Below are 25304 nucleotides of genomic sequence, written 5' to 3'. Positions count from 1 at the left end.
TTTTGAGGGGTGAAATTAATACACTTTAAAGATGTTATGAGGGGTAAATCAACAGAAGTTTAATTTAAATGCTAAAGTAAGTTGAATGGATAAGTTCGGGGCAAATAATGTCTTTACTAAAGTTAAAAAACTTTTGAAGAAGAAACAAGAGACATAGTCGAAGATTAGTTGGCTGCTTTTCAGTTATATGCCAATGAGTTGGAATTTCTGGACAGTTGAAACAAGTTCAGTAACCCTAGTTTTGATTTTTGGCTTATTTTTGTACTTTTTTGGTTTAAAAATAAGTGCTTAAAAACACCTTTTAGCTTTACCAAATAGTATTGAAATTAAAAAATGCTTAAAAGTAAAAAATATTTAAAAATAAGTTAATTTAAACACTTTCTTAATATGCATTTGAGAATACACAATAAAAAGAAATTGTAAAATTAAAATTGAAAGTGTTTAATAGAAACACTATCATGTATTTAAATGAAACAAACTATAATTTAATGTATAGATAAAATTTAATGACCAATATAAGAAACTATTAGTCCTTTATTCTAAAATCATTATTTTAACACGCGATGGTGAAGAAGTCAAGAGTAGTTTGTAATGGCGGGATAATGATTTGCAAAAGTACGTACTTGCTGGGGAAACGAAAGGTGCATCTATTCAATTACAGGTGAATGAGTGCATTTATAATAATGTAGAGTTTAGTTACAAGGGAATTTATGTAGATATTATCATTCAGAGAATAGTTATTCATTAGTCATTCATGTATTATTTAGATTTGTATTAGTTATTTATCTTTTGTTTTGTATAAAATAATAAATTAATTTCCTTGTAACTTATATATTATATTTGTATTAGTTATGTAAGCTTCTAAATTACATTCCAAACGCCATATTAATTTTATAGATGAATAATTTACCTTATAACCAACTATGGAGGTGTTTTACAACAAACTCCACTGATCTTTTAGCTCAAATTCACCCATGGCCCCAATCTTCAAGACACATTTTCAATTCTAAGTTTTTCTAACTTCCAAAAACTTTAATAGCGATCCTTCTTTCAATCGAAAATTTGGGTTTAGACTTAAAAAAATTCTAGAGAATACAAATTTAGTGTTTCGAAACAAGAATTAAGCATAAAATTATGAAATTTTTGGATGAGTTTGCAAGAAAAAAAATTTGACCATTACCATGCAGAGGCGAATCTAGGATTTGAAGTCTGTGGGTGCACCACTGTTGTCAAAGGCGTGTGTGTTGAGCTCTCACTTTACTTAATTAATGTGCAGTTTAAGTTCTAATTTTTAAGACATACTTTTCCTTGTCACTGAGATTTTTTGAAGAGACGAACACTATAGAATTGATGTTTCACTTTATAAAATTTTTTTTTTTTTTTTGTTCATATAATTGTCATTCATGCTTATATTATTAGTTTTGGACTAGACATATATTTATATTTTTCTCCCTTTATGCCTTTTCTCATTAAATCTCATATTTTATTTGTACTTTGTGCTTAAACACAATGGACCTGAAAGCTTTTTTGTGCTTTTTGCTTTTGATAATACTGTCGTGCACCAATATTATCTTAACGTAGACGTTAGCAAAACTTTCAATGTCAATTAAGGGATATTATCATATTCGATTGATCGCCAATGGCATGAACAGTATTGAAAACTAAATATATAGAACAAATATGAGTTCTAAGCTAATAACTTTACTGTCTTAAAATATGAAGTTCAAGTATTATGTTGACTTTTAACATTTTTGAACCATTAGTTGTGGTGGCTTAATGGCCAAGGTGGATTTTTCATACAAGATGGTTGCGGGTTCGAATCCCCATTGCATCAATTCTTATGTTACTAGTTTAGGTGTACGCACAAGACGCGTACCTCACTTTAATGATTTAAAACACTACACTAAATAGGATATTTATTTAAATAATAAAGATAAATATAATAATTAAATTTAATATCTTTTGAGTATGTAAAGATGACGAATTTATTTATTAAATCTAACCTTTACCAAACCTATTTTTAAAAGTCGATCGACATTCATATACCACAAGTAAATTGCAACAAAATAATACAATGATAGAGACATCAAAATAATACAATTAAATCTAATCTTTACACACATAAATTTTCTCAAAGTCGTCCGACACTCATCTACCACCTGTAAATAATAACAAAATAATACGATAATAGAGATATCAAAATAATACAATAAAAGTGATATAGAAATAATACAATTAAAATTAAATTTTACACATAAAAATTTGTCAAAGCCGACCGAGATTCATCACGAATTGTATACTACCACAAAATAACAAGCTAATAAAAATATTACGGGTATACAATTAAACCTAACCTTTACCTAAAAAAATTTTCAAACCCGACCCACATTCATTTGACATCTGTAAATTAAAATAAAACAATAAGATAATAAAGATATCAAAACAGTACAATTAAACCTAACCTTTACGGAAGAATTTTTTCAAAACCAACCTACATTCATCTACAACTTGAAAACTATATAAAAACAATATATTCATCTACGACTTGAAAATTATATAAAAATAATATAATAGTGATCACAAAGCTTTGGTTTTAATCCAACTAATTCATGTCTGAGCGAAAATTTTGACCATAAAGAATGATTTTGAATGAAAACAAAAAAGATATATATACATACACACATGTTGAATTATATTATGTTGACAAAACAGTGAAGAAGTTGAGGGTTAGAAAATCAAGCATCCACCAATCTAGATATACAATCGAATCAAATTAGATGAGCATCAATCATACTCTCCCAATAGACAAACTGGTTTGTTCTCTAGTTACATCTAAATATTTATAGAAGTATTTCCTTAATAGAGTTCTATTTTAGGAGTATTTTTCTAATTGAACAGTAGATTGAAAAATATTAATTGTCTTACCATATATTTTAGGAGTCTCATATATTTTAAGAAGTCTAATAGAAAGAAAAATATTAATTAATTCTCCTAACATATATTTTAAGAGTCCCATATATTTTAGAAAATCTAGTTAATATAATAAAAAATAATTAAATAATAAATTAAAAAATATAGTGAAAAGACAGTTTTATCTAAAGAAGCGTCTCTTAATGAAAGACAAAAAATTCAAATAGCTTTTCTAAGATATAGATAAATTTAATAAAATCTGAAGCACTGAAAAAAAACCAAAGATATATATACATACACACATGTTGAATTATATTATGTTGACAAAACAGTGAAGAAGTTGAGGGTTAGAAAATCAAGCATTCACTAATCTAGACATGCAATCGAATCAAATTAGATGAACATCAATCATATTCTCCCAAAAGACAAACCGATTTGTTCTCTAGTTACATCTAAATATTTATAGAAGTATTTCCTTAATAGAGTTCTATTTTAGGAGTATTTTTCTAATTGAACAGTAGAAAGAAAAATATTAATTGTCTTACCATATATTTTAGGAGTCTCATATATTTTAAGAAGTCTAATAGAAAGAAAAATATTAATTAATTCTCCTAACATATATTTTAAGAGTCCCATATATTTTAGAAAGTCTAGTTAATATAATAAAAAATAATTAAATAATAAATTAAAAAATATAGTGAAAAGACAGTTTTGTCTAAAGAAGCGTCTCTTAATGAAAGGCGAAAAATTCATATAGCTTTTCTAAGATATAGATAAATTTAATAAAATCTGAAGCACTGAAAAAAAACTAAAAATATTATACTGCGCGGGATCGATCCTTGGTCGAGAGACGGAAAGAGCTGGCTGCTACCAGCAATTCAAAGTGCACACCTACTCTGTATTTTAATGAATTATTCTTTATATCCAATTAATTATATTCCATACCTCTGTTGCCATGTCATCGACTCACATTGTTCTTCACTACCCACTTTCCCGCTTTTTTTTTTTTTCATCAATATAAATAGAACAAGGATGAAGTTAGTACTCTATCTCCTCTGTTTGAATTACAACTTCAATTGCATTTACAAGTAAGTTTCAGTTTTTTCAAACTATCTGTTGCTTTTTCTTTTTTTTTTTTTTTTTTTTTTTTTTTTCAGATATCGCACTTTCCCGCTTTTTTTTTCGTCAATATAAATAGAACAAGGATGTAGTACTCTTTATCTCCTCTGTTTGAATTACAACTTCAATTGCATTTACAAGTAAGTTTCAGTTTTCTCAACCAATCTGATTTGCATAACAGCTGAATCGAAACTATCTAATTTGCAGATAACGTGTTTTCGCTGAAAGATCGAATTTGCATTACAAATTGAATTGAAACTATCTAATTTGCAGATATCGTGTTTTCGTTGTAAGATCTAATTTGCAAATTGAATTGAAACTATCTAATTTGCAGATACCGCGTTTTCGCTCAATTAGGACAATGCCGTTCATGCCGGAGCCCGAATTCGCTGCTCTCAATGCATTTCTGAGGGAATACCACTACGGCAGCCTTACTTTTAAGGCGGAACTGCTTCTTTGTAAGTTCCTTTTTTAATTGTTGAATCATATGATATTAAACTAAAAATGTGTGTATTACAATGTCATACAAGGTAGTAATATGAGAATAGAATTAAAGTGTTGAGAATTGACAAGAACATCTCTAACAGAGCATATCTGTGCTTCAGATTGATCAAGTTTTGTACCAATCACAAAACACTTACTAGAACTATTAAATGTTTTGTGGAAGTCATCTTTGGGAAAAAGTATAGAGAGTAACATAATTAAGCTACATAACAATACTTCAAATAAATGAGTAATTCAACCAGCATCACCGAATGTTTCTAGTGAAGGCTCACTAAAATATGTATTGTAGGCTCATTGTCCTCTACTCTATGCACATTTTCTTGGTGTTCCTCGACCTAAAGTTGGAAAGTTGTCTTGCAGTTTAATCAATCAACTTCATCTCACTAGTTAATTGTTCATCTAAGCAAATTCCCAATGATAGTAATAACCCAACCAGAGAGCCACCGTGAAGGACTCTTTCGTGCTAGATTTTGAAAACGCTGCCTTGACGGACACCCAAAAATATATAACTCCATTCATGAAGCCCTTCCCAATGATTCCTACCACTTCTGTTCTGCCATTCACAACTTTGCTCCTCTTTAGAGATCAAGAAAGAAACTAAAGGAGTCACTGCTTAAAGAATTGACGCTAAAAAGTGACAAAAGCAACCTATAAGAGGTCTTAAGAGGTTGTAGGACGAGTATTTCTTCGCCTACTTTGACGTAGGATGGGTATTTCTTTGCTTGCTTGGTGTGGATGCCACAAGCAAGAGTTATTCGTTCCTGCAAGAAAAATCAGATTGCGGATAAAATTAATTTACTTATCCTGAAATTATTAAGAGTTATGAAGGGAACAAAGAAAAACCACACACACACCAATAAGAAAAATGGAAGGCAGTTACTCGTTTAGAAAACATGAACGTCTCCCTAAAGGTTGACCAAGGAAAAAAATTTCGAGAGAACATTCAATGTGATGCAAGAAAAGTTGACAAAACAAAAATACATGATGCAAATTACAATTATCACACCATCAAACTGAGGAACAATTCATATCTTAGTCTGTTTAACAGTTCACTACAAATATACCAGCATGAAGCAAGCTATACCATCTATATCTTCCTAAAATATAGTCTTCTCTGTATAGCTTAGTATCTCCAACTTCCCTAAGGTCAATACATCACAATTACCAAGCAATTATTACCATCATGAAGCAACTTGAGAAGGAAATTAAGAAGTTTCGAAATTTATATCGTTACCAACTCTCTGAAGCATTCCAATTAAGTCCGAGGATCTGTTCAGCAGATTCACTGTTTTACTGCACAAACAACTTAATTGACTAATGTTAAATAAATTATAAAGCTTGCAAATAAAATTCACAAGTTTAATTCACATGGTGACAGTCATCGAAAAGGGTAGTCAGGATACTGTTTAGCTTCTACCTAAAGCAGCTTAAAGGACATGAAATTTTAGTCACTAAAAGATTTACCAATAAAATATATCCTTATTGTATTCCAAGTCAGTGTTGTTTAGATACTCCGTAGTCCATAGCATAGATAATATGTCCGTGAGCATGACCTGTATATGATTAAACATCACTTCTTATATAAATTAAAGCTTAAATAGGCATAAAGCCACGATCTACCAAAAAAGGTATAAAGTGGTATTCTCCATTCTATTCCAAAACATTAAACAACACAAAACAAAAATAAACCTATGAAATAAGACCTGAAATGATAAATTGAAATTACAAAAGAGTTATTTCTTCTTTGAAATATTCTAATAACCAGTTAGAACAAATCCTTCACCGCGTTCAAATCAAAATAAAAGCTGAAATGATAGATATAAGGAACAAACATTTTACTCATAGTACACTTCATTTCTAAAGCAAAATCAAGGGCAAGTTTCTAACCGTCCTACTTATTCCACATGTTAATTAACAGCAGATTCACCTCAAATTTTTGGCTTCATTGTAAATTTTTTTTTTTTTTTGGTATTTATGTCTCACGCTCAATTACCGTGTTGTTGCTTCTACTTTTCAGCTTGCTCTTTTTTACGTCCAGCCACCAGGTAGGTTCTTCTCACTCTCTCACTGCTTTTCTATTTCTTTGTATTTTGATATTATTTGCAAAAGCTTTGTCCATCAGGATGAGCTCAAGCTCGAAAAATAAGTAGATGCCGTCAGATATCTTTAGATTTCAGAAGATCATGCAGCTGCACCATAAAAGAGAAGCAAAAAATAGTCATTTAAATCTTCTTACCATGGTTCACATTTAAAGAAGTTAAATATAAGTAATTGATACTAAATCCATATTAAAAATAATTGAGTTGTACAGTGGTCATACCATACGTGTTTATCTAAAATCATAAAGAGTTGTGGAGAAGGAAGAAGAGTGTTTCTTACTGAATTTGACTTCGGAATGCATCTTTGATGGCTTCCACCAAATGATCTTTGTAGTATGGCTTCAGGTGCATCTCTGAGAAAAATATAGAGGTGATCATTTGTGGGAGAAACACATGAAAAATTCATTCAATTGTTAAATATTAACATAAAAATTTGTGGGGTATTCACCACCATTCATCCTTTACCTTTATAATGTCATGCAGTATATATGTGACCACTATCATGTACCATATTAAGGATTTTTTTGGTTCAAACAGTAGGCACTTTGTCACCTCAAATAAGTATGGTCATGCTCCTTCTATGTTGATCTCATGTACCTTCGTAAGAATTCTTTTTTCTTTAGCTCGATATTTATCCTATCTTACAGATATATTACTATGATCAGTTCTCGTGACTCAGCTGAAAAAAATCAGTTAGCTTGTCTGAAAGCATAAAAATTAGGAGCGCTGTATAAATTGTTTACCTCACTATTTGTCCTGCTTTAACGCCATATAATCACATCTTACCTCCAAGATCCTACTTGCGTATTACTCTGGATATGTTATTGTTCTTTTTCACCTTGCTACTTATCATGTCAACGGGCACATGTAGGATTCTCCAAAAGTAGTGTATTTTTGGAGAATCCGACACACGTGTGTCAGCGAAAGTGAAGAGTCCACCAACTTAGCTTGCGGTGCATGTGAATGAGTAAGAAGATGTTAGAAATAAACAACAAATACCAAAATATTGAAATCCACACCAGCAACAGTGAAAAAACAAATTCCTATAACTTAACACAATGAGGCAACAAAATCTAAGATTGAACTACGATGTCATTTGGGACAATGTAAAATTGAAAATGAATCAACATAACAGCAGGGAGACAATCAGGCAACAAAATTGTTTGAAAGAGCATACATTAAAGAGGTAAAATTATGAGCATTTCAATCATAACAGCAAATCATTCTAACCAACAACAACAACAAACCCAGTGTATTCCCACATAGTGAGGTCTGGGGAGGGTAAGATGTACGCAGTCCATACCTCTACCTCTAAAGAAGTAGAAAGGCTGTTTCCGATAGACCCCCGGCTCGAGACACGGAATACTAAACAAATTCATAGTAAAGCATGGAACAAGATGGCATAACATAAATACGACACCCACAAGTAATAGTAAACAGAGAAAAGTAAACAGATTCGTAATAAAGCATGAAACAAGGTATCATAACAAGAATAATACCCCCACCAAGTAATTCCCTACCCTAGCGACCCAAACTGACCCTAGCCTTCTGCGCTAATTCGCGTCCTCCAGATCTTCCTATCTAGGGTCATGTCTTCAGTGAGCTGTAACTGCTCCATATCCCGCCTAATCACCTCTCCCCAGTAGTTCTTCGGCCTACCCCTACCCCGCCTAAAACCATCCAAAGCTAGCCTCTCATACCTACGAATCGGGGCATCTATGCCCCTCCTCATCACGTGTCCGAACCATCTCAATCGGACTTCCCGCATCTTAATCTCCACTGGAGTCACACCAACCTTCTCCCTGATAGTCTCATTCCGAACTTTATCCCCCCTAGTCAGCCCACACATCCAACGTAACATCTGCATTTCCGCCACCTTCATTTTTTGAATGTGGGAGTTCTTAACTGGACAACACCCCGCTCCATACAACATGGCCGGACGGACTGCCATCCTATAGAATTTGCCTTTAAGCTTGAGCGGCGCCTTCTTATCACACAACACCCCCAAAGCGAGCTTCCACTTCATCCATCCCGCCCCAATACGGTGCGAGACATCCTCGTCAATCTCACCGTTACCCTGAATCACGGACCCGAGATACTTGAAACTATCCCTCTTACATACCACCGGTGATTCCAACTTCACTACCACCTCATTCTCCAGCCTCACGTCATTAAACTTGCATTCCAAATACTCTGTCTTGATCCTACTCAACCTGAACCCTTTAGACTCAAGAGTTTGTCTCCACACCTCTAATTTATCATTCACACCCTCCGCGTCTCATCAATCAAAACTACATCATCTGCAAAAAGCATACACCAAGGCACCTCTCCTTTAATATGCCGCGTCAACACATCCATCACCAACACAAACAAAAAGGGACTAAGAGTAGATTCCTGTCAAGATAGTGAAATGCTCTGAGTCTCCTCCCGCCGTCCTCACTTGAGTTTTAGCTCCATCATACATGTCCTTAATTGCTCTGATATATGCCACCGGGACTCCACTCACCTCCAAGCATCTCTAAAGCACCTCCCTGGGGACTTTGTCGTATGCCTTCTCCAAGTCGATAAACACCATGTGCAGTCCTTCTTCCTTTCCCTATACTGTTCCACCAGCCTCCGTACCAGGTGAATTGCCTCCGTCGTCGAGCGGCCAGGCATAAATCCAAACCGGTTCTACGAAATAGACACTATCCGTCTCAGCCTCACCTCGACCACTCTCTCCTAAATCTTCATAGAGTGACTCAATAACTTAATGCCCCTATAGTTATTGCAACTCTGAATGTCACCCTTGTTCTTATAAAGAGGGATCATAGTACTCCATCTCCAAGCCTCGAGCATTTTCACGGTCTTGAAAATTCCGTTAAACAATCCAGTCAACCACCTTAAACCAGCTTCGCCAGAAAACCGAAAATCCACAGGTATCTCATCAGGCCCCGTCGCCCTACCCCTTCGCATCTTGCGAACAACCTCTCTAACCTCCTCTACCTTAAAACGTCTACAATAACTAAAATCCCGACACTTCTCTGAGTGCTCCAGCTCCCCTAACATAATAGCTCTATCCCCTTTGTCATTCAAGAGCCTATGAAAATACGACTGCCATCAATTCTTAATGTGGCTGTCCTCCACCAACACTGTACCGTCCTCCCCTTAATGCACTTCACCTGATCGGGGTTACGACCCTTCCTCTCCCTAGCCTTAGTGAGTCTAAATAACTTTTTTTCCCCTCCTTTCTCCTGTAACCCCACATACAAGCTCTCAAATGCTGCCGTCTTAGCCGCCGTAACTGCTAACTTAGCCTCCTTCCTAGCTAACTTATACTCTTTCCTGTTTACCCGCTTCTCTTCTTTGTCCTTACTCTCAACCAACTTAGCATATGCCCCTTTTTTCTTAACCTCTTCATTCCACCACCAATCCCCCCGATGATGCCCGGCTCGGCCCCTAGAAACACCCAACACCTCACTAGCATTCTCCCTGATGCACTTAGCCACCCTATCCCATATACTATCCACGTCCCCCCTACACTCCCACACCCTCATTCCTGCCAACTTCTCCCCTATCTGCCACGCATTCACTGGCGTCAAGCCGTCCCACTTAATTCTAGGTCTACACTCCTCACCCCTTCTCTTCCTATCCTTTTTTATACCCAAATCCATAACCAAGAGCCTATGCTGGGTCGAAAGATTCTCACTCGGGATGACCTTACAGTCCCTACACAACACCCTATTCCCTTTCCTAAGCAACAAAAAGTCAATCTGGGTCTTGGCTATCGTGATTCGGAAGGTGATCAGGTGATCGTCCTTCTTCGGGAAGCCCGAGTTCACCACCACCAGCCCAAAGGACCTCGCAAAATTCAATAGAGTAGGCCCCTATTCATTTCTTTCCCCAAAACCAAAACCACCATGCACATCACCAAAGCCTCCCGATAACGCCCCGATGTGCCCATTGAAATCTACTGCTACAACAATCTTCTCCGAGCTAGGCACACCTCTCACCACCTCATCCAAATCCTCCCAAAACTGCATCTTCTCCTCCCCATCCAAGCTCACTTGCGGTGCATAAGCACTACACACGTTCAGGGTAAACCCCCCAATGACCAACGTAATAGTCATCAACCTATCGCTGATCCTCTTTACCTCTACTACCTGACCTCTAAGCTCTTCATCTACTAAGATGCCAACTCTATTCCTACGCCTCTCGCTCCCAGAGTACCAAAGCTTGTAACCATCCACATCCCTAGCCTTAGACCCTACCCACTTGGTCTCTTGAACATACACAATATTAATCCTCCTCTTTCTAAGAATCTTTACAAGCTCTATGGACTTACCCTGAAGAGTCCCTATATTCCAAGACCCAACCCTCAGCCTACCAACTCTATCAACACGTCTTCCTCTACCGCCCCTGAGGCCAAACCTTGGCCTCCCTCCCACCCCCGACCTTTCCTCTTCCCCCGCCCCTACAACAGACCCCTGCCCCAACCCTCTCGAACATGACCCTATCCAACCATCAACGCCCACAACCACTACTACAAGAAAATATAAGAAAATATAAACAATGGTAGTAACAAAGCAGCAACAGGAAATACAAGGCTCATACAAATTAGAAGAAATAATCAAGAAACAAAACTAAACTTAAATAGGGAGAAAAAACAAAACCAAGGTAAGGACAAAACTAACAGTAAGAAAAATAGAGCACACTAATGGCCTGGCACCAAGGACAGCCAAACAAATAATAAGGAGCGGTGCAAGTCACGAATATACTACAGCAGACACGCAAGTCAAGATACAGGAGATAGTACGATAAATAATATGAAGCAACATAAGAGGTTCAAAAACAGCAACTGATATCTGAGTTTACTAACTCTGGAATACTAAATAACTAAATCTACTAATATATGAATTTTGAGCTTGCTAATACTGACTGACTAAAGCTGAGATTAGGCCTGTCTAATGGGTGATCTCTGAATCTCTAATAATGATGATAGTTAACTGAGTTTGAGATCAAGCTATCTAGTGGGGAAATCTCTGAATCTTCTGATACTGATATGGATGATACTAAAAAACTGAGTTTGAGATCAAGCCTATCTAGTGGGTGATATCTGGATCTGTGGAACTATCTAAGTTCCTTACTGAAGTGTGTGACCGTATCTGACGGTCCAAAATCTAAAGACTTTCTGAGATCTTGACTAAGACTGAATCTAAAGCTGAAACTGTAACTGTGGGAGTTCTCACTTAACCGACATACCCCGAATTTGAACTAGTGGGGTCTAACCTGTAACCCTAGCTGGAAGGGTGTCAGTACCGTGCCACGGGTAAAGACATTTCTATGGTCAAGCCTCTCTAACGGGTGACCCTAAATAGGAAGTCAAGCCTAAGACAGCATGATAGTCAAGACTTTATCTAACGGGTGACTCCTGGTCCTACGCTGGCTACGCAGTGCTGGAGTACAAGGACTGCTCCTAACGACTTTGCCTCTCTAAAGGGGAAGCCGTCATCCCTGCATTCGCCGGAGCTAGTTCCTACTCCCAACTGAAAGAATTTGGAGTAATTCTTAACTGAACTTAGATTGAGCTGAATCTGTTATTGATCATATTACTTGACAAATCTGACTAAGTTTGCTTGGTTCTGTTATCTGACAAAATGCTGCTTGGATTCTACTATCTGACTGAATGCTACTGAGTTTTTGTTAGCTTACTGAGCTTCACTAAAGTCTGAACTGAATACTGAATACTACTGAATACTATAGAATCATAACCGAATACTGAGTTAGGTTAGACTGATACTAAGACTGATTTGCACTAATACTGAGATTACTGAATTTCTTTACGTTCTGTAACTGTCTGAATTCTATTGATCATAACATGACTGAGATTATCTTGAGATTGACTAGGTTCTAGGCACACAACTATATTTTTTGAGTACAAGTACCCCCAGGACTCGATAGAAGGAAACTGACAAGACATGACTCTTTGAATTTATGACCAACATCAACGTCATAGCAATAGATTCACCATACACTCAATAAGACATCACTTCAAGCACTTGGAAAGACTAAAATGTATTTACATAGAGAATGCATGCCAATACTTCATAACTCATCCCACAAGGTCTTACAATAAACGCATAATATGCGTTCAAGTGTACATAATTGGGGACTTCATGCTAACATATAACAATTCATTCAACAAGGAATACACAAGGATAGGAATGAACACAACATACTATAATTCATTCACTATGGTCTTTCAACAAACACTTGGCATGCATGGCTTATACTAAATTAGGGGGTTTCTAGTCAACATGTTATAATGACCCAATTTTCTTCACACAAGCATTTTATCAAACACATGGGGAGCATACTTTGGTCATATCACAATTTCTACACCTAATTCTCATGAACAATCAATCAACATACAACTTGAAGGGGCTTTATTATGAACATCACATAATTACTACACAATAGGGTCAAAGCTTGCAACTTTATAATCATAACATGATTTAAAACTCAACAATCACATGAACTTCAATCTCAATTCACATAAATAATGAAAAACTCATAAATCTAATATCTTGAATTTAGAAAAGAGATTCTTAAACTTCTTAGGTGAAAGGAACCCAAGAATCAACATCCGCATACCTTAGTTTCTTGATTTGGAGAGACTTGACAGAGGAATTCTTGAACTTGATTCTTGGACTATAAACCCTAATGGTTGTTCTTGAAGAATTTTGGGAGAAACCAACAATATTTGGGTGTAAATATGCTGAATTTCGTGTTAAAGGGGTATATAAAGGGTTGGAAGATTACAATTTTACCCTTCAAAGGTCGGAGCTAAAGGCTGATTTTTGGCCCAGGGCTATACCCAGGGTGGCAGCCTACTTGGACCCCCGGTCTAGCCTGGGAGGCACCCTGCTTAGACCCCAAGTCTAGCCTGGGCAGCGCCCTGCGTAAACCGGTGGTCTAAGAGAGGCTGCACAGGCTTATAGCCTTTTGCTACTGGTTTGAAGATCCAAAAACCCACTTACGCTATCCAAGAAATTCTGAAACTTACCCGAGATGTACTATGAGCTTGCTCGATCGTAACACAACTTGAAAATCAAGAAACGGAGCTCGGAAAGGTCATGAAATAATTAATCAAAGTTCGAAAGCTTATGGAAATGAAAAAGTTTCAACACTTAGCCAAATTTGTAAGTGCTAAGCTTCTCTTGAAAAGCTTAAAAAGGATTTAACGACTCGAAGAATTTGTGGGATATTACAATCATTTAGCTCTGGGCCATCAATTTGTTCTTCTATCAGGCTCCTGTTAATTACAATAACAGTAGTGAGGTATCATCTGATATAGGAAGTGGTTATTTCATTGACTATGGCCGTGGAGACGATTGGGAATTGTATGCACATAACAGGCTTGGTAAATTGGTATTGTCTTTAAATTTTATGCAAGTCTCTTCTGTGCATTCTTGTTTCTATACAACGAGAAATGACATTCACTCAACATTGATTGATAATGAGGAATAATACTATTTTTTTAGAAAGGTAACAGAGAAAAAGGTTCCAAATAATGAAGTGTGATACCAATTACTATAGTATTGTCAATTGGACCTCCAGCGAGGTTAATAAATGAAATGAATATTTCGGTAATTTGGGAAATACTTAAGACCTCCCCTCTTTAACTTCACAATGTGAAGGTGTTAATTCTGAGCATGGTTTAACCAATATACCTCTTTTCTATATAGTGGTTGATCGAGGGCAATTTTGGAATTAGGTCTAGCTTATGGAGGACATGACCCTTGATAGAAAGGTGTGGAGGATGCGAATTAGGTTAGAGGGTTAGTGTGTAGGAGTACATCTGTGGTGTTTTGGTGATACCTGTGTAGAAGTGATTGAAAAGTTGGTGGGTAATGTCTTGGTCATTACCTTTTCTTGGTAAATAGTTTTCTTTCATATAGCTGTTTGTTTGTCGTTATTCTTCACCTACTCTGTTAGGTGGCACTTTTCCGAGCCTCTTGTTCTCGGTTTTCAATTTTTCCATGATTGTATTTTTCTTTTCTTGACTTAAAATCTATCAACTTAAGTACTTTTCTTCTTGTCTTAATCAGGTTAAAGGCTCATTTTCAAGACAATCCAAAAGACCTAGGTAATTAAGCTGTAATTTGTGGGATATACTTTAAATGAACATCATAGTACTCATCATAATAAATGTTCTGGGCAGATCTTTTGAAGCATGATAAGAAGTTAAGAAAGAAGGCACCTTCCCCACACCTACGTGATGTACCTGATTACCTATTGGATCCAACAACACAAGAAGCTAGCAAGATTGTAAAGCTGGCCAGAGCTGCAATGGGTAATACTAATCCATCTCGTGGCAAAGGATGAAAGGGAAGGTTCAAAAGAAGCAAAGACCCTCTTAAAACTTTTTCAGCTGAGGTATATCTTTGCAACCTCTACTTGCACAAGCTGTATATGTTGGTGATTTTACATTCATGTTTTATCTGTGTACCGCTAAAAATTTAACTTCATTTGGTTCTCGTCTACTTTTACTACTGTTGTAGTCATCAAAGGATTTTCTTAGATGATGTGAACAATCATACTGATTCTAGATAGGTGAAGAAACCATGCTTTCTTCTTTTTCTCAGATGATGTGAACAATTATATTGAAATCATACTGATTCTTGATGAGGCAAAAGTTTACCTCCTTTTTTTGTCTGACACTAGGGGTTAGTTTTGTAACCAAAAAGATCACTTTTAGTTGATCAAACAAAAAGAATATCATTGAAAGAAGCTGGAGTATGATTACAGTTAGATTGAGCTAGTAAATTGATTTATGTTGTAATTGCGTATATATGCAGGTAGTTAAGGCATACACGGAGGGACAACAAAAAGAGATAGTTAAAATTAAGGAGCTCGTACCAAGAGTTTTGAAGCAAATTCAAAACCAAGTAATTGAATTCGAGGACCTTCTAAAAGATGATGGTAGCCCCAACATTGAATCCATTAAAAGGTATGCAATATTCTCTCAAGTTTTGAACCATATTTTTAATGAACTTAGACTCTTGAACATCTCAAAAAGTTCATAAGGATTAAATTATCACTAATCCTTATCATCTGATTGTGTTTTATTACAGGTTCTTCCATAAGTTTGATGATGATCATCACAATCATCTAACACCGTCAGAATTGGAGAAGCTAACGAGAAATGTCAATTTCTGAGAGGCACACCTGAATAAAAAAACCTCTATAAAGGAAAAGCACATTACATTATGTTCTTGTTGTTGATCTTGAATTCGAGGGAAAAACCTCTGAAGAGGTACTTCTGGTCTCATGGCCTAATGTCAGACTCCACGTACAAAATGTTCACTTCTTTTTGCAATTATTCTCGCTATGTGAGTGAGTACTATAGAGACAATGTATCGCCAATGTGTTCAAGAGTCATGAGCTTAGTCAGTAAAAAACCAGCAAATTTGTCGACAAGTATGATGTTACCCTCGATGTCAGTATCTCATCGGTGCTATCTCGTTCCAAAATTATAAGTCCACAAGTACGTTATTGCTTTAACTATGTTAATGTGCCAATATTGTCTCCCTCTTGTTTCGTTAGGCTTCATCAATGTCTTATCCAACTAATACTGACTGTCTTACTAATACTAATTACTAGGAAAATGCTGAGAAGATAGATGTCTGCATCGACGATGAAAATGTCAATTACTTAAACCGACAAGATGTGAGAAGGGCTCTTTATGCAAGGCTTGTTGGTGTTCGCAGTTGGGATGTCTGCAGCACGTGAGTCGATCCACAAGCTTGTCTCTTAAGTTCCCCTCCTAAGAAAATTGATATTCTTTATGGCCATCTAAATATAAATGAATTTGTTTCTCAACATCACTTGTCACAAATGAAATCAATACAAAGTTATAGCACAGTTACAAGCTGAAGTTGTACTAATTATTTTTTCCTTCTGCTTCAGCATTTTGAATTATCAATTGCTTGACATAGAGATACCGACCATATCTATAGTAGGATTGCTTGTCAAGGAGAGAATTCCAGTCTTAATCTACAGGTACTTGACATCTATGTGTATGTGTATGTGTAAGAGACTTATGTTGCTCGAACTCTCCAAAAATACTGCCATACCTTGTTGGATTCTCCAAAAATACTTCAGTAGGATCCGACACACACCCGTTTACTTTTTTGAAGAGTTCGAGCAACACTAATGTGTATATGTATATTTGGATATGTACCAGTGGAAAGTCGAAGTGCAGGTAAGGTGACACCACTATTATCAATAAAATAAAAATATGAAAAGTATTTGCAGGCTTCCGCTGAACCCCTATCACCGTAAAGAACTTTCATTATACAAAAAACAAATGTTATTTCCCATGTGTGGTACTAAGGTGTTTAGTAGTTCTATATTCATGGCATAAGATACTTAGAGATTGTATAGGGTGGAGAATGTATGCGAGCTTTCGCCTATTCAAGTCTCCCAAAATTCCTTTTAGTTATCTCTGTCTCCAATGGCACGTAGGTGGGTTGGGTAATGGGAGGACAGACAGAATATATGAAATTTTCTTGTGCTTGTATTAGGAGGATAGAAGGAGAAACAATTGATATTGGACTGTATTTTTTAATTCTGAGAGGAGGTAATATGAAGAAAATGAAATGGCATCATATACTATATGGTATATGGGATGTTTGAAGAAATTCCTGGTGTAATTAGCTGTTAACAAAGATGAGTAGGTTTTCATATGACAAGAATTCACCTCTGTTTTAACTTCTGTTTTTCTATTTCTCTTCGATGCTATTATTGTTTTGAAGACACACAAAAGAGTGAACATAGTGATTTTACATTATTAAGTTCATTATTATCCCTTAAAGCACTCTTGATCAACTATTTGGTTGCCCGTTTCACCCATTATTAAACTTATTTGTGATTGTGTTCCTTGGCGACACCATGATACCATATTTGATTTTTATACCTTTCATTTTTATGTAGCCAAGTGATGCGGCTAGTGAACCCATTTCACTAGTGGATGCAAGAAGATCACGCGATAATAATGATCCTAACAATATTCTTTAATTTCGTTGTGTTTGTCTTGGATATTCAATTATGACGATGTAATTGTGTGGTTGGAGTGAATCTTAGAATATTGAAGATTTTGTGTTTAAATTTTATTTTGGAGCTTGAAGATAATAGTTAATGTTGAAAATTTTGAGTTTGAAGATGTTAATGTTGAAAATTTACTTTTGAAGTTTAATGTTCAATTTATTTTTGATATGCTTGTCAATTACAATGTTTAATTACTCATGTTGTATTAATAATATATGAATTGAACAAATATTAGATTGTAGGTTATGCCTAAAGCAACAATTAAATTTGAGATAAAATTAGAATCTATAATTAGTTATTGAAAATTGATGGGTCCTACTATTTTTTTCTTAAATAAAACAATTGCGGAGGTTTTAAACCCCACAAGTTTTAAATAAAAATTTACTATAAAAAAATTAAATTTAGAATAACGGGGGTCAATAACCGCCGCAAATTAATTATGGGGGTTGTAACCGCCACAAAATAACCCCCGCAAATTAATTATGGGGGTCGAAAAAAAACTGCCGCAACTCATTTGTGATGGCTCGTATTCTGGGGCTTTGGGATCCACCGCAATTATATTTTGTGGGAATTTTAGTCTCCCGTAAATCGCAAAATTAACCCCCGCAATTTGACCCATTTTTTGTAGTGAATGATTCAATATGGGCTGAGTCTGCAACGTTTGATTGTAGGTGTTCACATAATATTGCCATTGATCGTAGCCCACAAATAACTCTGAATAGGGATTGACAACACACATAGCTGCAGAATAACCACTGTTGCCACATACTAGACACCAATTTGCAGTCTGCTCCACAAATATAATAATAAATGTGTTATTAATATAGAAATACTATATGTATATGATGACGTATACACACCGACAAAAATCTGCATTGCTGAACTTTTTTAAACTTGTTGAAAACTATTCATCTGATTAGCCTTATCAACATGTAAACATATGTATATGTATACATATACACACAAACTAAAAAATACAATAATTTATTTTTGAGAGACGATAATTCTATGTATATGTAGACTACTTTACACATACAAATACATCAAAAAATCATGTAAAAAATACAATAATCATGCCGAAATATTTTTACCAATTATCCATAAATATAGGTTAAAAAGTGTTATAATAGAATTGTAAAAACAAAACATCTAAATAAGTTTAAAATGGAACATTCCTAACAAATTCTAAGTAAAATCTGTAAAGCATAATCATCTAACAGCTTGCTCAATACTAACTATTTTTCTTTCATCTGTGTCATGCCCCAAAATGATAATGACGGACAAAAACCGTATACACTTACTCTACAAGCACTTTATAACGTACACGAGGTTATGGGATAATAATGAGCAGAATATTCAATAAGAGTTACATATATACATAAGGGAGTTATATTTACAAAACTATACAATGCTACATGATGTCCATAAATCCTCTAGTTAGTTTAACACGCTAAACTACAATGACTAGTTGGCATCAGGCTCGTCATTCCCAACCAGAGATCTGTACATATGATCAAAATACTAGGCATAGACTGGCTCCAAAGAGAGTTGGAGCTCACCAAAATATCAGCTGAAAATGGCAATAGAACCTAATGTGGATGTCTGCTATCCTGAGGATCTGAGCCTGCATTAACAAAATATGGTGGGCCTGAGACGTTAGTACATAATCAACATGTACTGATATGAAAGCAGACAGAATAATAGTTGGACAAGTACAGACGCTCATATGAGTCAAATACTAAAGTGAAAAATGTATGAGCCAAAAAATAACAAATATACAATATAAACTGATAACTTATGCACCGGCCTCATTAGCATCATATATAATATTTATAAAATCGTTCATTATAATATAGGGCCTATACTTACCTAGATGATGCACTTATTCTATAAGTCATGCAAATGATCACAAGATGGCCTTCCGAAGGCAATCTGAAGAAAGTATACAATAAATGTTGCTCACATACTCATTGCTATAATCCCAGATGTGTAACTATAATCCCAGTTTCTATCCAGGTATGTCCCACCCAGGGGCTCACTATGAGGGTCTGCCCGCAGGCCATATATGCCATATCTTGGCTCAAGTAAGGGAAAATTAATACATGACGTTCCAACTGACTTTACATACAAATGATGCCACAAAGGCGGGTACTCCCAATGGTTGGGCTCACTATAGTGGTCTGATCTCGATCCTGTGCATAGAATCACATCGAGCGATATGCCAAGACAAACCTATGTACCCTCCCGTCGTTAATATTTATCAAATAACGCCTTGAAGTCCTATGACATATGAGTTAAGATAATGATCGTTTAGCTACCATATATAAGTGAAACTATGCTATTACTATTTACTCCTAACTTGTAAGGGATTCAAGTACAGAAACCTATGATAATATGGAAGTAACTTGAAAACTTAACACAAAGAGTGAAAGATAGATACTTCTAAGCTTTATGCTAGAGTGAAGGGATGATATGTAAGGAAATATAAAGATTCTACTTTTGTATTTCGAGAATTATATTAACACCAAAAGGAAGAAGTACGTGGTGTAGGGTGGTGCCTTAGCAGCGGGGGAGGGTTTAGCTTTACATACCTTAATGATTCATTAGCTACGATAGTAATTCCAGCCTCAAGTAATTCAACCTGCGATATTGAAGCCTTTATCCTTCCAACCTCTAGTTCCTGCTATCCGATACACAATTCACTAGCTACAAGAATAACATATAAGTCCATAAGTAATCCACAGGAGCATCTAGTAACTTATTCGTATAATCTTCACTTATGCTAGAAATTAATTGAATTTCTTATCAAGAATTCGGAGTAAATTCTAACTCTTCCAACTTATACAATTCAAGGGTAAAACTACCCAATTGATAGAAATTTCCAAAAGCTCCTCTTTAATCAAAATTCTTCATCCCCCCTCCCTCCTCTTTTTTATGAACCCAATGCACGTAGTAGTGCAAAGATACAAATTAAACATTCCCAAGATACTTATTTATAGTCAAATTAAAGAAAGGGGTAGAGAATTTATCTATTAGAATTCAATTCTAACCTTAGGTTATTGAAGTCACCTCTTAAAGATTATTTCAAAAGTATCATAAGAATCCTTTCCCCTCTTCCTCTTTTAGTGAATTCTTGAATACCAAGAGAAGGAGAAGAAGTCGAGTATTAGTACTCCAGCTGCTGCCTTATGTTTTCTCTTAAGGCTTTGTTTTGATTTCTTAATTGATAAGGAAAAGAAAGAAAACAAAGTAGTAACCTCACTTTTGGTTTCCTCGAATCAGTTTCCAGTAAACAGGGAATAATTGACCCTTTTGTTTTATGCTAGTTTAGGGACATTATTAAAAGGGGTGGCCCCCACAACTTGCACACTTATATTACATAAATAACAATACTCTCAAATCCTCTACTTAACAACAATAACATACAAATATCGTGTACATATATGTTCTACACCATTTGCTTTTCTTTTGTACCACAATTATCTTTATAGGTCAAAGTTGCACTTAATTGAAGTTGTTAACTTCAGTCAAAATTTTTTTGAGGTGCTACAATCTGAAAGTGGGTGTGTTTTTAACCTTGGTCTTAGAGGGTCTTCATTCTCACTAACATAATCATTTTTTGCTTTCCAAAGATCGTACTTTCGAAGGAGTGACGCGCATTGCATCAGAAGGTATTTCGCTTCAAAATCAACTGAAGGGACGGGTATTCCTTTACTTTGTTATTCTGCATACCCAGCAACAAAGACTCCATAGTCCCTAACATGCATAAAAAAAAACTCGTTATTTCACACATCTTAAATAAATATGATCAAAACATATATTGTACATAAGCACTAGTCATTTCAATAGACATCTAACACCTAGGCTCATATATGGACAATGCATAAAAAAATGATGTATATAAACAAGGGATTCCATTACACATCTAACAACATATGGTAAGCCATTTATATATTAGACATATACATAGGTAATGTCCATGGCCTTAGACACATAAGAAAACTGAAAACATATACATAACAAATATAATGTATATGAACTAGGAAATTTATTACAGATTTAATAACTTAATAACTTATGTATAGGTTTTACATATACATATGTAATAGCCATATATATGTGCGAAATCGAAAATACCTTTGATAAACGTGGCCGTTCATTATCATCTTTTTTGGAATTTTCTTGACGATTCTCCAATTTGTATTTTTGACTTTGCAGCTGCAGCTTTGTTAATCTTTTTCATCTTGATGGGGTCGTTACGATTTTTTATTTTTTTTTCAACAAAGTTAGGTTCCTCGTAATCAAATATTCCAAGAACGAACCCAACTAATGGATTTGATGTTTCGGTATGCTCTAACTGAGTAAATCCTAAACTAAACGAAGGAGAATCATTTATTAAATAAGTACTAAGTTGTTAATTTAGTACTTGAAATAGACGATTTTGAAACTAAAATTATACAATGCAGATATTCATAAAATTAGAGTATGTTGTCAGTTCAAAACTGTTATATTATACCGGAACCATAAATTTCAAAACAGGTTTAGTACTTAACAGTACTTATGTATATGTCTAGCACACGCATAGTTATTGCTTGTATGTTGACGTATATTAACCAAAGTGTTCATAAGTGAATAAATTCGTTGCAATACTTATGTATATGTCTAGCATATACATAGTTATTGCTTGTATGTGGATGTGCACTAACTACATATTTCATAATAGGTAAAAATAAATAGATAGATTTATGTATCTGTATAACACATACATAATTATTGCTCCCCACACAATACCTTTTGCACGTCACTTTTTGGGTCCTCTTCTTATCTTCTTTTCGCTTCTTTTATCAACCTGATCGATCAATTTAACACGCTATTTTTCGACGTATATTTTTTTATTATTTTTTATAAATCATGAAAAAGTAAATGTCTGCAACAAGAAAAAGTTCTTATAGCATATACACAATAGTAAATAATGAAGCTGAAAATTTTACTTTTTAAGTATTTGCATTTTCTCACAATTAATACATAGTCTAGTGATTATATTTAAAAAAAAAATGATGTATGACTTTAATGTTAAAAATAATTAGTTTAATAATTTTACTATTATAAATAAAAAAAATTGTGTTGTTAATGTTATTATGGAGAGTAATTCAAAGTTTTACTACTCGTGTTAGCTGTGACCCAAAAAAAAAAAAGGATTATGAGTGAAAATTAACCCACAGTTTAAATGTCTTATTTTATTTTTAAAAATAAAAAATCATTAAATAATCATTTTTCTCACCAGTGATCTTCTTTCTTTATTTTTTGGTTAAAAGGAGAATTTACTTATTTAAAAAATATAACACCAATTCAATCATTAGATAAAAGAAACTGATCGCATATTTTGGGCCTCCCATAAGGTGATCAATTTAGTTTTAAAATGAATAGAAAAAAGAAGTATAAATAAAAAAATCAAAATGATAAAAAAAGATTATGTTAAAATTGAATGCGGTTAGTTGGAGTCAAACATAGTTGATTTCAAACATAGAAACATACCCTTGATTGTAGCTTTTTTTTAAGGAGAAAAAATCTTGAGAGAAAAGGAGATATGTATGTATATGTGCTTTAAGAGAGAGAAACTTAAAAAGTGGGATTTATGCAATATGTTTAGGGAGATGGGATATTTTTGTAATAAGTAAAACATAAGTTGTGGGTTTGTGTAATTTTTAGTTCTTTTTTCCTCATTATTTTTCTATATAAATATCATTTAAGATGCCGGTAAATGTCTAAATAAATTACTCAATTAAAGATCAGGACTTAAAGACATTAAAGTAAATAAAGCTTGAAACTATTTTAGTTTCTAAAAACTTTTAATTTCTAAAACTCATATATAACTTATCGGAAGAATTTATGTCATTAAAATTATATTTTTTTATTTTTTGATTAATTTTTTATTTTCTATTTTTTCTTGTCAAAGTTCATATTTACTAAATTAAATTGATTGTTCTTCATTGAAATTGGAATGTTTCTCACAAATTCTCTTTCAAAGAACCTCGCAATAAGATACTAAAATAATCATAATCAGGATAGAATCATAAACAAATATATGACTAGTAAGCATTAATTTTTGTCTATAGAAAATTATGAAATTAATATTTAATCATATGTTGATTTTGATTTAATAATTGCGTGAAGCACGATCAAGTACACTAGTTAGTTATAAAATATCTCGGGTTTTGAGTAACTCACGTGTATCTGAGTCTCGTGTATATTAGAAATGCGATATGCACGAAACTTGGCCTATTTTATGTCAATGTGTATTCCAGATACACATGATACACGTGTATGTTAGGTAAAGATACACGCGACTTGTGCGTATCTTAGGTTTTAAATACACGCAACATGCGTGCATCTGAGGTAAAGATACATGTGACTTAGAGCACTTGCTCGACATGTCAAGTGTACAAATGATCCTTGGCAGGCTGGTGTCAGACGCGCCATATGTGGTTGGAACTCCCCAACCGGCTCCTCAACAGGTGGTGTAGGACCATTGGTCTATAACCTATCAGTAAAATGTCAACCTTATACACTATAAATAGATACCCCTCCCTCTTGTAAAGGCATCGCCTGATGCTCCCCCATCTCCCTACCTCTAAGCAATATAAATTCTTTTAGTTTTGTCTCCAAGTTTTCTCTTCTTTACGTTCCTTAGTCTAGTCTCATTTTATGGCCAGGACCAACTCTCGGTCTGTGGATCTTGGTTATACGCTTCGTGTTGTGCTCAAGATTTGTTTCTAAGTGTCCAGAAATTCTAAAGCATTGTCCTTTAACTGAATAGCAGTCAACTAATCTTCAACTTCTTTGTCCTAGATTTATACAGATATATTTGTTTCTTCTTCAAAAGTCTTTATCTTTCATGTATATTTTAGCATATAGTGTGTTGGTTTTTTAGCTTCAAAATTTAAGAAATAACAGAGAAAGAGTTGGAGAAAAATAAAATACGGCAATAGTATTGTCAAAGGGAATTGTTTTATTAATAACTGAAAACATCTATTTATAGCTAAAGTTTTAACTACACTTCAATTGAAATTTGGATAACTAATTCCTATTCAAATAATAAAGGGACAACTAATTCCTGTCACATAGGACTCTAATAATTAAAAATTACTAAAATTATCTAATCCTAATTTATTTCTGGGACATATTTTCAACACTCTTCCTTTGATCAGAAATTATCTCGGCTCGGCTAAATTTGGCCTCTTGAATAAATCTGTCAATTCATCTTTATTCGACTTATGTGCATCTTTTGTTGGACTAAATAAGAAACTTTTGACCTTCATACCAACTTGTAAAATCTCATGATTAGTGGAATCAAAGATTCGACAATATTTATCTCCAAACAGTACTTTAAATCCTTCTTCCATTAGCTGGCCAACACTTAACAAACTTTTATCAATATCGGGCACGTAAAGGACATTTAAAATTATTTTTGTACCTGAAAATATTTTGATTGCAACATTCCCTTTTCCTTCTGCAGGAATATAGTCACCATTCCCAATTCTGATTTTATTTTCCAAAGGTAAAAACTCTTTAAAAAGAGTT

General features: G+C 34.5%; 1 protein-coding gene and 2 long non-coding RNA genes across 5 annotated transcripts in view; 1 reads left to right on the top strand and 2 right to left on the bottom strand.

The window, feature by feature from the left end:
• The window catches only part of LOC107847289, a 23482-nt gene extending 6921 nt beyond the window's left edge, over positions 1 to 16561 (top strand). Inside the window, exons 2-8 of one of the 2 annotated variants that reach the window (XM_047399467.1) lie at positions 4364 to 4487; positions 6551 to 6578; positions 14723 to 14760; positions 14836 to 15050; positions 15473 to 15624; positions 15749 to 15930; positions 16278 to 16561. In XM_047399467.1, coding sequence (XP_047255423.1) covers positions 4364 to 4487; positions 6551 to 6578; positions 14723 to 14760; positions 14836 to 14999 — 354 coding nt within the window. In that variant the 3' untranslated portion in view covers positions 15000 to 15050; positions 15473 to 15624; positions 15749 to 15930; positions 16278 to 16561. Of the gene's footprint in view, positions 1 to 4363; positions 4488 to 6550; positions 6579 to 14722; positions 14761 to 14835; positions 15051 to 15472; positions 15625 to 15748; positions 16162 to 16277 lie in introns of both variants that reach the window. The other variant, XM_016691479.2, reaches the window with a different exon arrangement.
• On the bottom strand, positions 5259 to 13760 carry LOC124888626. 2 transcript variants are annotated; one of them, XR_007047145.1, is made up of 6 exons: positions 13266 to 13760; positions 6913 to 7579; positions 6527 to 6722; positions 5998 to 6086; positions 5768 to 5826; positions 5259 to 5294 (listed from the first exon to the last, which is right to left on the bottom strand). It is a non-coding gene; the product is annotated as an uncharacterized LOC124888626 (long non-coding RNA). The 2 variants fall into 2 exon arrangements; XR_007047146.1 differs by having other exon boundaries at positions 6913 to 7574.
• A 2430-nt stretch (positions 16562 to 18991) lies between the features above and the next one.
• On the bottom strand, positions 18992 to 21013 carry LOC107847290. The gene is made up of 3 exons (XR_001667398.2): positions 20774 to 21013; positions 20315 to 20429; positions 18992 to 19347 (listed from the first exon to the last, which is right to left on the bottom strand). It is a non-coding gene; the product is annotated as an uncharacterized LOC107847290 (long non-coding RNA).
• Positions 21014 to 25304: the final 4291 nt, after the last annotated feature.

Source organism: Capsicum annuum, chromosome 11 (assembly GCF_002878395.1).
Source record: "Capsicum annuum cultivar UCD-10X-F1 chromosome 11, UCD10Xv1.1, whole genome shotgun sequence".
Lineage (NCBI taxonomy): Eukaryota > Viridiplantae > Streptophyta > Magnoliopsida > Solanales > Solanaceae > Capsicum > Capsicum annuum.
This window is presented reverse-complemented; position numbering and strand designations above follow the sequence as displayed.